Here is a 16487-nt window from a genome sequence, read left to right as displayed (position 1 = left end):
TAAGCGCTATTCTTTTTTGTTTTGTTTTTTCTGTGCATGGGTTACTGCCAAAAAAGTCCCCCTTATTCGTTCTTTTTCTCTAAAGACTGGTTTCATTAGTAGTGAAACGCTACAATATCTTGCTAAGGCGCTCAGTAACATTTCCCATTGTAGGAACTTTAATTTTAAACTCTAGTTTATAGTTCAAACTCTAGTTGAATACGTAGATATCGTTTCATATTCATCTTACCCCGACGCCCATATTTTCTCAGGACTTATATCACTACTTCCTCTCTGCTTTCCTGTCATGGGTGCAGCAGTTTGCTAACTTACTTTCTGTGTTCTGTTTGAGGAAACCAAAAAAACATCTCTTGGCCACTTATGACGGCTGGATCTCTCTAGGGCATCGCATTTCGACAACAGTAAGTAAGGGCTATTTGATATTTAATTTTGTGCATTTTAACTAATTCTTTGTTCATTTTTTCATATATTTTTGTAGTTTTGAAAACAGTAACTGTAGCTTTAAGGAACAGTTTTTTAGTTTCTATCTGCTTAACCGTTACTCAATGAGTATTATCAAGGATGAATCGGTTAAAATTTATATTGATTAACATTAATCAGTAAACTCTAGGATGACTTTACCATTTTATCACTTCATACAAGGATAATTTTATTACATATATTTGTTTAAATGGCAATGTCAATTGCATTGGTTAAATTCATGGAGGACTATGGTAGATGTTGGAGACAAATAACTATATTACAACTAAAGGGAAAATATTAAAATAATTCAAACAGATTCAAATTTCTCATAAACACAAAATAAACTGTTAAACATTTATTTTATCATACAACAAAATGGTGATATATACAGTTAAAAAGTATGCTAAAAGTAGTCAGAAGTTGTACAGTACACAAAACCAGCATTTTTTTATGTTTCTGTAAGCATTTGACGTTGCAAAAAGTGGTGTAAAGCACCTACACCTCGCTGTAGAATCAACAGCATAAATATGCGTGGGAAACTAAGCCATGCTTCATTAGGCAATGCGGTACACCCACCATGAACCAATAAAATGTCAAGAAAACAGGTCAGTTGACCGTGTATGGAAGTCACTTCTCTGAGATGTGTCAGCCGCATCACACTTAGACTTCTGCTAAAAAACATCATCTGCTTTTTTTTTTTAAGTTCACACTTTTCTTTTTAACGCTTTGCACAGCTTGCAAACCTGTTGCAAACCTGCACATGCATTGGAAAGGTTATTAAAAAGAAAGCAATGGCAAGCTCATTTCCTATTATTTTTTAAAGTTGTTTAGGAAGCTGAAATATGAGGAACTATGATAATAAATAATGCTGTTTTACACTAGGAAATGCTTCAGGCAGTGTGTCTGAGGGGCCTTCTCCTGTTATTGGTGGGAAGACAAGGTACGTACATTGCATACCCCTTGTGCATATGTTCTTAAATTGGATTTACAGCCAAATGTCTCCAAAACCTGCAAAATACTGCCTGTGCGGGTAATATACATAAGCAATAAGGTTCAAAGGGTGTTGTTCAGCCGTGACTCATTCACAATACAGCACGCCTTGAGTGCCTTATTGCTTTTATAAAACAGTTACCACACAAAACAATATTAAAACCAAAAATATATGTATTGATATGTTACTTTTTTAAAGCAAGTTCGTTAAATGCTGCCTTCTGCTAAAAAAATAGATCCTGACAGCAACAGTAAACTGCAAGAGGATGTTCCGATGTAGTAACATCAGTATGGAGCTCAAATAAAAACTGATAATAGGAACTCTTCTTATCTGCTGTCATTTACTTGTTTAACACCATATAAGTCTTTTTCTCACATAAATACATCTGCTTATCTCTAAGCATGAGAAAACGTGTGTTTTCAGTCTTTTAGTTTAAAACAGATTGATTTCCGGCACAGTGCCAGTTTGCAAGCGTCATTAGAGTGTAAACTGATGGACATACTAACAAACAAACAGTACATAAAGTAAAATTACCTCCTCACTATGGAAACTGTGGGCTTCCAAACAGGATCACACGCACATCTACATATCTCTCATATGAGAAGAAATTCTTTGATGGGAGAAGGGCGTGGATAATGCAAAGTGAAGGTGCAAGGAGGGTCAAACACCCTTTACAAAGAAAAAAAACAACAACAACAACAACAGCAATGTAGGGCGATTTGAAGTTTTTTCAACATACCCTAACTGTCTTGAACAGGAGAGCACAGAGGATGCATGCGCATCGCAGAGCTAGACAAGACGAACGTTTGTAGTTAAAAAGTGTATAAATATTATGTTTTTTAAGAAAATGACTGATCATTTTGCTAGATAAGACCCTTATTCCTCAGCTGGGATCGTTTAGAGCACTTTGAATATAAATATCTTGGATGACATGGGGTTGAGTAAATTATCTGTAAATTTTTATTCTGTAAGTAGAGTAATCCTTTAAAAATAGTTGCCCTTATGTACTCTGTAGCATGTGTGTGTTGTGTTCGTGCCACACAGCTTGCAATATCTGTTCCCATGCAATTGTCTAGAAATGTGTTGTTGAATAGTGAATGTTTGTTGTTGTTATTACTTGGAGTTCTGAAAAAGAATAAAGCAATACGTTGGTGTACAAACTGCAGTGCTTTATCAATACGTTTCTGCATTGGGCTAACGCATGTACCATGGCTGTTTGGGAGTTACCACAGAGCTGTGGGTTAGAGTAATGGTGATGGCTGTTCCGTTTCTGAAATGCGCTGCATGCAGTAGACCAATCCGTAGACCTTTTATAATCCATAATAGGGACACTTTAATTTTGCACAAATGCATAATAAATGGAAGAGTTTTGATGCTATATTATTGTTGATTGTTTATGTTGCTAAGGGTGTTGCACAGTGATATACACAACCATTGGGTAAAGCGGTCATAGCTGTGCTTTATTATGAATAAAACACAGCTGGTGACCAAACAGAATTGAGGACAGAACTAACCGTTTAATAAAGAGGTGGTATTAACCTCCTTGTATGCGGTTTGTACAAAAAGCAAATGTTGTGGTGGATTGGAAGCCAATTGGAAACCAGTTTCAGAAGAGCACAACTTTCTTTGGATTTCGACACAGCTAAGCTTTGTTTAAACAATTTTAGCTCTGTTCCAAAACCTAGTCTTAAATGAAATGAAACCTCACAAGTGACTGATTTGGCATAGAATGAGAATGTCTCTACTGTGTATGTAACCCTCGTTCACTGAAGGAGGGAACGAAGACGTTACGTAGACTGATGCCATGGGGTCTTGCTTGGGAGCCCATGACGTCAGTTGACGTAACGTAAAATATGACTGACTGAAAGGGAACACTCCTCTCATAACTGATTTCTATCCACCTGTTTCCTAGAGGCACTACTGTAAAAAAAAGAATGTGGGTAAAACTTCTGGTGAAGCGGTGGAATTAGTATACCAATGGTATTTTGTGTGCTAATTAGCGAAGAGACTAAGTGTTTTTCAGATTATTATTTGTAAAGCTGCAAACCATTATGAGAGATGTTGTTACGGTCCTCAGGGACTGTTCGGTGTACGGTGCTGTTCGAAGTTGTTTTCCCACATCGTTAGCAAGTTTGAATTGCTAAATCTTGACTGTCAGCTAGTAAGGTGACATCTGAACGGAGACATCGGAGCTTGTGTTAAGGGCGTGCCAGATGAAACCTCAATTTGAGGCTTGTGTTGTTAACGTAGAAATCACAAAACCAGTGACAAACGAAGCCTCACTTTCTGTCCAGTCATGTGCGCGATTCACATTGTGAATTGGAATATTCAAACCCTCAGATCTTACATTTGAATTCTGACTTACTTTATTAGATTTTTAAATACCAAGTCATTCAAGTAATATGAAAAATACAAATTATTTCAGGAAAATAAAATATTTGCCATATGCAATTCATATACTGTATGTGTTCATTATTCTGATATCATATTGATATTCGTACTGGAATTTAATGCCACAGTTTAATGGATAAATTAATTTATCACACACAGTTTTTATTTGTGCATGTAACATGAGTCGATCTATGGAATTTGTGGTGAATGGTTCGTACAACAGAGTTTCTTTCACAGCCTTTAGACTGCTTTATTTTTTACTAACCACCAGATCACACTGTTTTCGACACACTCAAAGCGTTAAATCTTTTCCCGAAACAGTCAGAGGACAGTTTCTGTGCTTCACGAGTGTCTCAACTGTTGAATGAATGAGTGTCACGTCCCGCTTGTTTACTCTGAACCGGAAGACACTCCCACTTTTGACGCAAGGCCTATTCTATTGTGGATAGAATTTGGAGTAATTTTAAACATTATATATAAATGCAGCAAAAATTGTTTTCAAAAGTGATCATCAGAAATATTTTTGGGCAGCAAGTCATTATATTAGAATGATTTTCTGAAGGATCATGTGAAACTAAAGACTAGAGTAATGGTTGCTGAAAATTCAGCTTTGCATCACAGGAATGAGTTACATTTTCAAACAGAGCACACTAGGTTTTGGAACAGGATGCTGAGTAATGTGAACAAAATACACTGTTTTAAGCAATAACTGAAGTTTAAACTGTTTGTTGCAGTCTACACTGAGGAACAATGTTTAAAAGCTTCAATAAACACGTGTGGAGAATGCATCAGATCCGGGTCTGGCTGTGCCTGGTGTAAAGATTTGGTAAGTGCTTCTTAATAGCTCTATTGTTTGTATCAGTGAAATCAATTTTCAGTGGTTGGGAACCTGTGAAACACCATTTAATTGGCCTTCAGAAAATATCTGACTGTCTGAACTCTAATAATCTGCTAATATAATATAAAGTAGTTTCAAACCCTAGTCTCCTAAGTAGCCAGAAATTGACATGCAGCATAAAGTCTGATTCACTTCGCAGCTTATTCTGACTAAGAATCATTCAGATAAGATTTTAAGTGGCTGGTTAGTATTTACATGCTGTTTAGGAGCACGTTTTTCAGAAAATACACCACTAGCATAGAAAAAATTCAACCCAGAATTCTGAAAATACGTGCCTCGATATACATTTCTGCAACATCGTAATTACATGCCTTACTGTTTCAAAGTAAAATTTCCAAAGAGTGCTGCTAAAACACACGTTCAAAACGTGACCGTGGCACATTTTTATTACATTGGTACAGACACATATTGCTGTGTTTTTTTTTTTACACTGCTTGAGGTACGTATTGCGGCTGTTCAGAATTCAAATATGTCACTAAAGGTTAATGCTCTATCGTGTTAGAAATATCCTCTATACCAAACTCAACCCTAAACATACCTGACTGTGTTAACAAATGCAAAAGTAATATAAGAATGCATTTGTTGATGCAGCCCTGCTATTTTAACTTCCTTATGCGGATTTGAGCTGTTAGTTTCACAGGGTTTGTACCGGAGCTCTTTATCGTTGAAGTTCAATGCCGTATCATGTGAGCTACCGAGCAAACATGAATTAGTAAACTCATACATATATGAAGTTGTTATGTGATGACAATGTTCAAAAAGTATGAGTTTTCAAATCGCACAGGCTGTTAAAATTGTTTCCAAGTCATGACATAATATTCTGCAAGTAATTGTGTGAAAATTAGGCTTTATTAATCAAAACTCTATACCTGTAATTCATACTTTGTGTGGAATAAAAGGAATAAGAGTTTTGCAGCCTCTAGTGTTAATTTCAACTGGAAACTGCAGTGATTAACACATACAGGTACGTTTTTTTTTCAGTTTTGCAAAAATGTATGTAGAGCAGGGGTGCCAAACCCTATCTAATTGGAGCTTGCAAGTTTCACTATTCAATGTCAGCTGTACGATTTCTACTATTTCAGTGTCAAATTGGAAAAAAAACATTGTTGGTTTAAGTTTTTTTATGAAAAATATAATGACTGGCACATCGCATCTACATCACATCATGCTCTATGTCCTATTTAAACCACAGAATTTCACCAAGACCGGGGAGCAGGAAGCAGTACGTTGTGACACAGTTGCTTCGCTTCAGAAACGAGGATGTTCACACAATTTCATAATAAATCCTAAAAATGATTTTTTTAAAAGTTTCAAACAAGCCTCTGACTGCTGGTACAAATCCAGTGCAAATCCAACCACAAGAAATAAGTCTGAATCTTAGACCAGGTATGTTACTTTCTTACAAATCGACTGTAGGCCCATAGCTCAGCCAAAACAACTTTCCTTTTTAATATAAGTTTGATCCTGTTTCAGAGAACAGAGGTGACTGAATGTGTTTTTTTTCTCAGGGATGCCCTACATTTTTGATCTACATTTTAAAAGGGCAGAAGGCTATCCAGTAGATCTCTACTACCTAATGGATCTCTCATACTCCATGAAAGATGATTTGGAAAATGTAAAAAAACTGGGAAATAATTTACTTTCTGAGCTCACTAAAATCACCGGCAATGCCAGGATAGGTAAGAGTGTTTAAATGTATCAATCTAAATATATATTATAATATAATATGTATTTCAGAGTTGAAAGACCCTGACAGTGTCTTCATGAACCAACCTTTCTGATGCAGGCTTTGGTTCGTTTGTCGACAAAACGCTTCTTCCATACACCGACACCAATGAAGCGAAGCTCCAACGGCCGTGCGCAGATAAAAATGAACCGTGTCAGCCAGCATTTGGCTTTCAGCATGTGCTTTCACTGACAACAGATGGGAACAAGTTCAAAAATATGGTAGCCCAGCAGCATATATCAGGAAACCTAGACCCTCCAGAGGGAAGCCTGGATGCCATCATGCAAGTCGCAGTCTGCGTGGTGAGACTTATATATGTTTCACACTACATGCATAAGTTGCAGAAATTTATTTTGGCATCCATAATAACAGATTATATTAGCCACACTACAGCTACGTTTACATGGACAGTTTTGCCGAATGATGAATCCAAACATTGTTTTTACATGAATGCTAAATGAAGTGATCATGTTGATATAAAGAGTTTCTCACTGGTTTTGCAAACTAGCTATCCTCCTTTTCTTTGCTTTAAAAAGCAGTCTTAATATTTAGGCCTAGCTATTTTGGGTCCAAATTAGGAGACAACAAACACATGAAGCTTTATGCAATGATGCTTATATTAATCAAGCAGTAAAAAGGCCATTCTCACACCCAAAACAAGATGTCTTATGGCAAACCATTATCCTGTACCATGCATAATGCATCAATACGCCATTTCTATGTCTATGCATATGTCCAAAACTTTCTAGTTTCAGTTTTCAATCCAATCAAGTGTTTACATTACCTGTCAAACGGATTAAAAAAGGTTTATCCCACCCCTCACCCCGACTGAAATTTCAATTGGTTTGGGAATTTTTATTCTAACTGAGGTTTACATGGAGCACTTTCATTCAGACTGGACTTTTAAACTCATTGTAATTGGAATACAATGCTCCAAATAAGCGCACTGAACAATTTGTAATGCAGGTCTAAATAAATACAAAGCAAAATGTGTTACCCATGCAGAATGATATTGGTTGGGGAAACAGCACTCGGTTGCTGGTGTTGGCCACTGATGATGGCTTCCACATGGCAGGGGATGGAAAACTTGCTGCCATTCTGGAACCAAACCAAGAAACCTGTCAGCTGGTCAACAACAAATACAGCAAGAGCAACATCTGGGTATGATTTAACACATTTTTATATTCATGTGTTATATATCAGTTGTTTCAAATATTTCTATTAAAAGCATTTGTGCTAAGCTAGGAAAGTCATAGGTCAGGTTTTGTTAACTTAAACTGAAACCATAAAAATGTCAAAAGTTTACATACACTTGGAAAATCTGCAAAATGTTAAGGGATTATACAAAATGCATGTTATTTTTTTTATTTAGTACTGACCTGAATAAGATATTTCACATAAAATGTTTACATATAGTCCACAAGAGAAAATAACCCGAAAAGTCAAATTTATAAAAATGACCCTGTTCAAAAGTTTACATAAGCTTGATTCTTAATACTGTGTTGTTACCTGAATGATTGTTTTGTTTAGTGATAGTTGTAAATGAGTCCCTTGTTTGTCCTGTACAGGAAAATCTGTCAGGTCCCACAAATTCTTGGTTTTTCAGAATTTTTATGTATTTGAACCCTTTTTGACAATGACTATGTGCTTTTGAGATCCATCTTTTCACACTGAGGACAACTGAGGGACTATGCAACTATTACAGAAGGTTCAAATGCTCACTGATGCTCCAATAAGAGCCAGGGGGTGTAAACTTTTGAACAGAATGAAGATGTGTACATTTTTCTTATTTTGACTAAACATCAGACATGTTTCCCGGATGACAAAATAAGTTAAATTTACCCTGATCTTCAAACTCAAAAAGTTTATGTTTTGTTTTTCCTTCTGAAACATCATTGAGTGTTTGAACCTTCTTTAATAGTTGCATAAAGCCTGAGCTGCTGAAAAACCAAAGAATTTGTGGGACCTGAAAGATTTTTCTGAAGAACAGCAGGTAGTTTAACTGTTCAGGACAAGCAAGGAACTCATGAAAAACTATCACTAAACAAAAAACACAGCTGTGGATCATTCATGTAACAACACAGTATTAAAAATCAAGCATATGTAAACTTTTGAATGGGGTCATTTTTATAAATTCAACTATTTTCTTTTGTGGAATATATGTAAACGTCTCTTATGTGAAATATCTTAAAATAAAAAATAACATGCATTTTGTATGATCTCTCTTATTTTAATAAAATAATTCACATTTTGCAGAGTCTGCAAGGCATATGTAAATGTAGACTTGTAGACTTCAACTGTATATATATCACTGTTAATACTAAAATAACTACACCAAAAGAAAACAAAAATGACACCACAAAATGACTAAAGATTCAAAATAAATAAAATTCAAATGAATAGTAAAATTTCATATGGTCATATAGATAAATCATGTAATTTATAATTTAATATCTTAAAGGCTTGAGGAATTTCTTAATATTTGTATGCCTCTGAAGTTGTACATATGCAAAAGGGTTTATGTATTAGATGCTGTCAGTACCTTGATGACACATCATGTGAAAATATCAAAACTATAATACAATCTATGTTTTCAGGATTACCCATCTGTTGGACAAATTGCTCGCAAGCTGGAGGAGCAAAACATTCAACCAATTTTTGCAGTCACCAAAAAAAATGGAAACCGTGTACACAGTAAGTAAAACATGCTTAGCTAAAATAAGCAAATAAATTATATGTACAGTGGGTACGGAAAGTATTCAGACCCCCTTAAATTTTTCACTCTTTGTTATATTGCAGCCATTTGCTAAAATCATTTAAGTTCATTTTTTTTCCTTATTAATGTACACACAGCACCCCATATCGACAGAAAAACACAGAATTGTTGACATTTTTGCAGATTTATTAAAAAAGAAAAACTGAAATATCACATTTACACACAATTCACATTAATATTCTTAGTAGTTGATGTACTCTGGTGTGCTTGACTTACTTCCTTAACAGGAGCTGAGCAAACTGATTCCTAAATCTGCAGTAGGAGTGCTCTCTGAAGACTCGAGCAACGTTGTCAATCTAATTGTGGATGCATACAATGTGAGTGCACGGCATTTCCACTTTGCACAAAGCTTCATAAAGTAACACATTGCGATACGACAGCTTTTCTGTTTAACACCCTAATTAATGCCTTATGGGTATAAACAGAACTTGACCTCTGAAGTGATCATGGCTCATGACGCCCTCCCAGACTTTGTATCTGTGAAATACACGTCAAATTGTGAAGGTGGACAAAAACCCAGTGACAGGGGGAAATGTGATAATGTGAACATTGGTAAGGAGGTGAGTAAGATCGAGTGCAGATGCAAATCTCGGCTTTTCATTTTAGCAAATTCAGCATATGCAATATTATATGACTTTACACTGTGCAAATAACCTTACCTCTTTCCATAATCCTTTTCAGGTGATTTTTAGGGTGACAGTAACAGTAGAGAAATGCATTGAGAGTCAGAGCTTCCTCATCGGGCCACTGGGCTTTAATGAAAAGCTGAAGGTGAACGTTGCGACTCGATGCGAGTGTGAATGTGATGATAAAAAAGAGCTTCATCCTCACTGTGGGGGGAACGGTAAAGTTGTCTGTGGTGGCTGCAGGTAACAGAAAAACATCAATTACTCTAATTGCTGTCTTTTTATTATTTTTTTTACTGACTTAAAATGCCAGATTGCCTGGGTGAATCATTCAACATATAAAATACATAACTAAGAATAAAGAATAATACTGTTTATTCAATAAATTGATTATTTTCTTTAATCTATTTAATCTCTATGGTGAATCATATTATCAAAATAGTTAACTACAAGTAAACACCTATTGGGGCATTGCAGGGGAGGCAGTATCTCCTCAAATATTGAATGGGAAAAAAATTGTAGTGCCAGTATTACAAAATATGACATTGAAAAGTGTATAAATCACTCATTTTTCTAAAGAAACATTGTCTAATAGTGACACCAGAAGGTAAAGTTACAGCGGGAGTCTGCGTCTTTCTCGCTTCAGATCCCCCCTAAAGAGTTTGGTGGGGGGTAACTGAAAATAAATGGGGGAAAATCATATGAGAGGTGGCAATGCCTCCATCACGATGTGATTGGATATGACTGGTTATGTTCAGCTTTGATTGGTTCAGGCAGTAAATCCCACCTCGGGTTCGTGCGTGTTCACAAATCAGTCTGAATAAACATTAGATCACGAATCATTCTGAATGAACATTATATTGGCGTTAAGTGAAGTACTTAAAGTTAAGTAAACAACTCATAGACTTATATATAACCACCTTGTTATGTCAAAATAAGGCTTAAAATGGCATTGAAACATGATTTTTAGTGAGTAATCAGTTTGGTAAAATTTAAAGCAAGTCTGTGACCAATATTTACCAAGCTCTGATGATTATTTAGCAGGATGCTTTAAATTGATCAACAGTGATTATAAAAAAACATTTATAATGTTACAAAAGATTTCTATTTCAGATAAATGCTGTTTTTCAAAACTTTCTATTCATCAAAGAAACCTAAAAAAATTATACTTAGCTGTTTTCACATTAATAATAATAATACCTGTTTTTTGCGCAGCAAATCAGAATATTAGAATAATTTCTGAAGGCTCATGTGACTGGAGTAATGACACTAAAAATTCCGCTCTGACATCACATGAATAAATTACATTTTAAATAGATAAGGAGTTATTTTAAATAGTAAAAATAGTTCATAATTGTACTGTTTTTGCTGTTCTTTGGATCAAATAAATGCAGGCTCGATGAGCAGATGAGACTTCTTTAAAAAAATGATAAATCTTACTGTTCAAAAACTTGACTGGTAGTGTATATAAAAATCATGATCCATCATTTATATGTAACATAAGCAATTTATCAATGCAGTAGAAAAAATCTATACATTAAAAGAGATGTTCTACATCTACATTTTACTATGTATTTAAAAAATTATTACAATATTACTGACTTATTGCAAGAGTATATATGTACATGTAGTGACATAAGCAAATTCCCCACATCCACAGGTGTAATCCGGGATTCTTAGGACAGCGATGTGAGTGCAAACTAGGCCAAAAGGACGAGGCGTCATTGAAAGCGCAGTGCCGGAAGGACAACGGGACCGAATGCGAAGGCAAAGGAGACTGTCTGTGCGGACGTTGTCAGTGCCATAATACGGATAGCGGTGGCAATTTCTATGGCGAATTCTGTGAATGCGACGACGAGCACTGTGAAAAAAATAACAATCAACAGTGTGCAGGTGATTTGTGTAGAAAAGTTCATATTTAACATATGCTTTTTTTTTTCAATCAGTTATTAAGTGCATTGTGATTTCATTTTACAGGTCATGGCAAATGCAAATGTGGTAAATGTGACTGTGATCAAGGCTATGAGGGCTCAGCGTGTCAATGCGCAAAATCCGATGAGGCTTGCAAGATCGAAAATACTGTTTGTTATAACCGTGGGAAATGCGTGTGTAACCACTGTAATTGTGAGAGAGGATACAAGGGGCCCTACTGCAAAACGTGTCCTAATTGCCAACGTCCGTGTGATAATTCCGGGTAAGAAAACCTCAAAACAATTCACCCTGAGCTCTACAAAGCTATTAATAGCTATTATTAACATAACAAAAAATACACATTTTTCATTCATTTCGTAGGCCGACTCAGAGCACTACTAACTTAGCCACAGAAATCAAATGAATCAGAGAATGAGCAAGTTATATCTCAAGTTATATAAATTAGGATATTTTCTAACTTTATTAATTAGATTTGAAGAAAATTAACTGCAATAACTTTCTGATGCGATCAACCCGATTTCGTATCCACCTTTTGTTCGGCACTTATTTTTCTCCCTTTTCACATTACATGTCAGATCGTAAAGGCATTTATTCATAAAATAAACGCTGGAAATATTCGTAAATTATAAAATAAAGTGGCTCAATATGGCGGCAACCATTTAATAATTTTAATAAACATGTTAATTTACACTCAATATGTTACTATTGTATACTGTTTTTATAATGTACTACAATACTGAGGTACATATCTTTCAAATACTGCTATTTTTACATAGTGTAAATAAAATATATCACCATTTGCACTTAGTGTAAATAGCATGTCACTTAGAAAAAAACAGCAGCTGCCTAAATATATATATGTATATATATTTAAAAAATAAAGTTATGTATGTTAAATTAAATGTTTTATTTTTTTATACATACTTAAAAATTACTAAAACATTTTTGACCTGTTGCAGGAGTTGTGTTGAATGTTTGGCCTTTGGGACCGGTCCGTTTGAGAAGAACTGCACTGAAACCTGTAAACATCTGACGGTTAAGGTGGAACAAAACTTGATCAAGAAAGATTGTCGAGTCAAAGATAAAGAGGGCTGCTGGATGACATTTACAATGACGGAACAGCCTGGATTTGACACATACTCTGTCACTGTCCTCAAAGACAGAGGTAGACCCAGACACAATATCTGAGATACTAAAACGTACTAGTTGCTAGGGCTCTGTCATTGTTCACGCTCATGTCATTCCAAACACTTGGAACACAGAAGAAGAATTTCTGTAAAATCTTTATTATCTTTACACAGTTGAAGTCAAAGGTTTACATACACCTTGCAGAATCTGCAAAATGTTAATTATTTTACCAAAATCAGAGGGATCATTAAAAATGCATGTTTTTATTTAGTACTGACCTGAATAAGATAATTCACATAAAAGATGTTTACATATAGTCCACAAGAGAAAATAATAGTTGAATTTACAAAAATGACCCCTTCAAAAGTTTACATACACTTGATTCTTAATACTGTGTTGTTACTTGAATGATCCACAGATGTTATTTTTTGTTTAGTAATAGTTGTTCTTGAGTCCCTGTTCAGTTTGTCCTGAACAGTTAAACTGCCTACTGTTCTTCAGAAAAATCCTTCAGGTCTCACAAATTCTTTGGCTTTTCAGCATTTTTGTGTATTTGAACCCTTTCAACAGTGACTGTATAATTTTGAGATCCATCTTTTCACACTGAGGACAACAGAGGGACACAAATGCAGCTATTACAGAAGGTTCAAATGCTCACTGATGCTTCAGAAGGAAAAATTATGCATTTAGAGCTGGGGTGAAAACTTTTTCAGAATGAAGATGTGTACATTTTTCTTATTTTGCCTGAATACCATATTTTTTCATTTAGTACTGCCCTTCAGAAGCTACAGAAGATACTTACATGTTTCCCAGAAGATAAAATAAGTTACATTTACCCTGATCTTCAAATTTCTCAGGCTCTCAGTGCATTGTCTTTTTTTTTTTTCTAAAGTATCAGTGAGCGTTTTAACCTTCTGTAATAGTTGTAATAGTTCCTCAGTTGTCCTCAGTTTGAAAAGATGGATCTCAAAATCATACAATCATTGTTGAAAGGGTTCAAACACACAAAATGCTAATTTGGATTTTTCTGAAGAACAGCAGGCAGTTTAACTGGACAAACAAGGGACTCTGACAACTGTCACTAGACAAAAAAAACACAGTTGTGGATCATTCTGGTAACAACACAGTGTTAAAAATTAAGTGTATGTAAACGTTTAAAACTATTATTTTCTCTTGTGGACTATTATGTGAAATATCTTATTCAGGTCAGTACTAAATCCCTCTTATTTTGCTAAAATAATCAACATTTTGAAGATTCTGCAAGGTGTATGTAATGTTTTGACTTCAACTGTATTTCTGTTCTATACAACAATACAGCAGTTTACCAGTGACAAAATGCTTCAAAAGTAGTCATATGGGCTTTTTTTTGGTAATGATTTCCATCCTTTTTGGGCCAAGGCATTTTTGGACAAATGTTCCAGTTTTAAAAAGCATCAAGCTTTCTACCTTTTTGTTTCCTGTGTTAGAATGTCCTGAGGGGCCAAACATAGCAGCCATCGTAGGAGGATCTCTAGCAGCTGTGGCGTTGATTGGTCTCCTGATCCTCCTCATTGTCAAGGGAGTTCTGTATGCAAGCGACCTTAGAGAATGGAGGAGATTTGAAAAAGACAGAAAACATGAAAAATCATGTGTAAGTTCTTTTTTCTTTATACAGTACATAATATCCCTGCCCTTCGTATTTAGTCAGACTGCCTAAAATGTTCAGTATTCATGCTTGAATTTTCATTAAGCAGATTACGTTTCTTCTCGTTCTACAGGGTACCAACCCATTATTCCAGAATGCTACAACCACAGTTCAAAACCCAACATTTTCTGGAGATTAGTGAAAAAACTTGTTGGTGCTGAATGCATGAAGGACAGAGTGGATGTGTATGAATGAAACTATGGCTCTGATGCATGATCACTCAATAAAATAAAACAGCTTTAAATTTTCTTAATCTGCAGTGAGATCTTTAGCAGCTTTAGAGAGGCATGAATATTTGCAAATTCTTTATACACAGTTTTTCATTTGATGTGAAATGTCATTAAATGTATTTAACAGTTTATGTAATGTATAAAGACTAGTTTTATTTTTGTATGCACAAAAATATACACAGAGAAATCTAATTTTATACTTGTTGATCTTTGATGACAATTAAATCTAGCCAAACGTTGGCTAGTAGCACTGTTTCTGAGTTGCATGTGTGGAGTCACTCTTGCAAAGGATTTGGCAATTCAACTACCATAAACATTTCTGTCTCTAAAATTGTGCATTTGTAACAACACACTAATGTTGTATATTTCAATGCAAATGCTGTCGAGATGCAATCACTATATAACACCCTTGTACTGCATTTCACAGATTCCTCATCATGAAACATGAGTACTGAACATGTGCATTGGCTTTCCCACATTATAAAGATAATAGATTTGAACCTGAACATTTGCTTAGCTTTGCATTGTATCCAACCTATTGGTCTTTCAATGTTCATAACATCCAGCATAGGTTATACAACGTTTGTATATTAATGCTCTGTCAATGTGTTTCAAATAAAGTTGGAATTACAGCTGTAATTTGCAGCAACTGCCTTTTTATGAATTCGGGCTGTGCATTTAGTTCTCGGATGGCAGAAAGTCATTTTAAAACTGTAAACAGTAAGTTAGATTTGCCGTTAAATGCTGTTCCTTTGAAATTTTTATTATTTATTATTTTTGCACTGCAGAAATAAATTATACTTTAAATATTAAACATTTTATGTTGGCGTCCATAGCCTTGTGGGCAGCGTGCCAACATACAGCGCCACTGTGCTACATGCGTCCTGAGTTCGAATCCCGGCTCAAGGACATTTCCCAATCCTGCCCCCTTCTCTCTCTCCCACTTCGCTTCCTGTCAGCTATGATCTGTCCTATCGTGATACAGGCCAAAAATAAATCTTAAAAAAAAAAAAGAAACATTTTATTCAAATAAGTCTTGGTGAGCATTCTTTGAAAAATGTTAAATTCTTACAGACCCTCCCCTTAAAAAAAAAAAAAATCTAAATATTAAAATAAATGAGATAATACCGGTAATTATTAATATTTTTTTCTTTAAATTAGGGCTGTCAGTTTAACGTGTTAACTTAATTAATTAGTTATGAAAAAATAACATGATTAAAATATTTTAATGCAGTTAACGCACTGGCACTGCCCCCAGTACATCATCCTATATTTCATATAGTTGTCTGTTGACAAATATTGCGCAGGGCAACAACTCTACAAATGCAGTTATACCCTAAAATTCAAGATATTGGTGCAAAAAATGCCCCTGTATGTGTTCTGTCTCATATTTCTATATTTCACATATCACACAATATGACACGAGTGCTCATTTTGTCCTGATCTATCGCAAACTTAAATGTGATTTTATACAACAGTTCAGTAAATAAGAAATTGATATTGTGTTATAATTTAAACACAATATCATGTGTTTTTGCTCAAATTTACAAAGAACATATTATTTTTTTAAAGCCGTAGCAGAATTGTTGTTCATTTCCGAGCAATAGAGCGGTGTTTAGTTTCTGAATGAATCCGCGTTTTGA

The 16487-nt window shown here is 35.0% G+C and overlaps 1 protein-coding gene across 1 annotated transcript; it reads left to right on the top strand.

Moving 5' to 3' along the window:
* Positions 1–247: 247 nt before the first annotated feature.
* On the top strand, positions 248–15483 carry itgb2 (integrin, beta 2). The gene is given in 18 exon segments (XM_051118878.1): positions 248–401; positions 1345–1402; positions 4579–4670; positions 5935–6081; positions 6083–6128; positions 6251–6421; positions 6529–6770; positions 7474–7629; positions 9066–9137; positions 9139–9162; positions 9472–9561; positions 9670–9804; positions 9926–10113; positions 11531–11763; positions 11848–12064; positions 12762–12967; positions 14397–14560; positions 14688–15483. Coding segments are annotated over 17 exon segments (2304 nt in total). The 5' UTR covers positions 248–401; positions 1345–1347; the 3' UTR covers positions 14754–15483.
* Positions 15484–16487: the final 1004 nt, after the last annotated feature.

Source organism: Labeo rohita, chromosome 9 (genome assembly GCF_022985175.1).
Source record: "Labeo rohita strain BAU-BD-2019 chromosome 9, IGBB_LRoh.1.0, whole genome shotgun sequence".
In the NCBI taxonomy this organism is placed as follows: Eukaryota; Metazoa; Chordata; class Actinopteri; order Cypriniformes; family Cyprinidae; genus Labeo; species Labeo rohita.
This window is presented reverse-complemented; position numbering and strand designations above follow the sequence as displayed.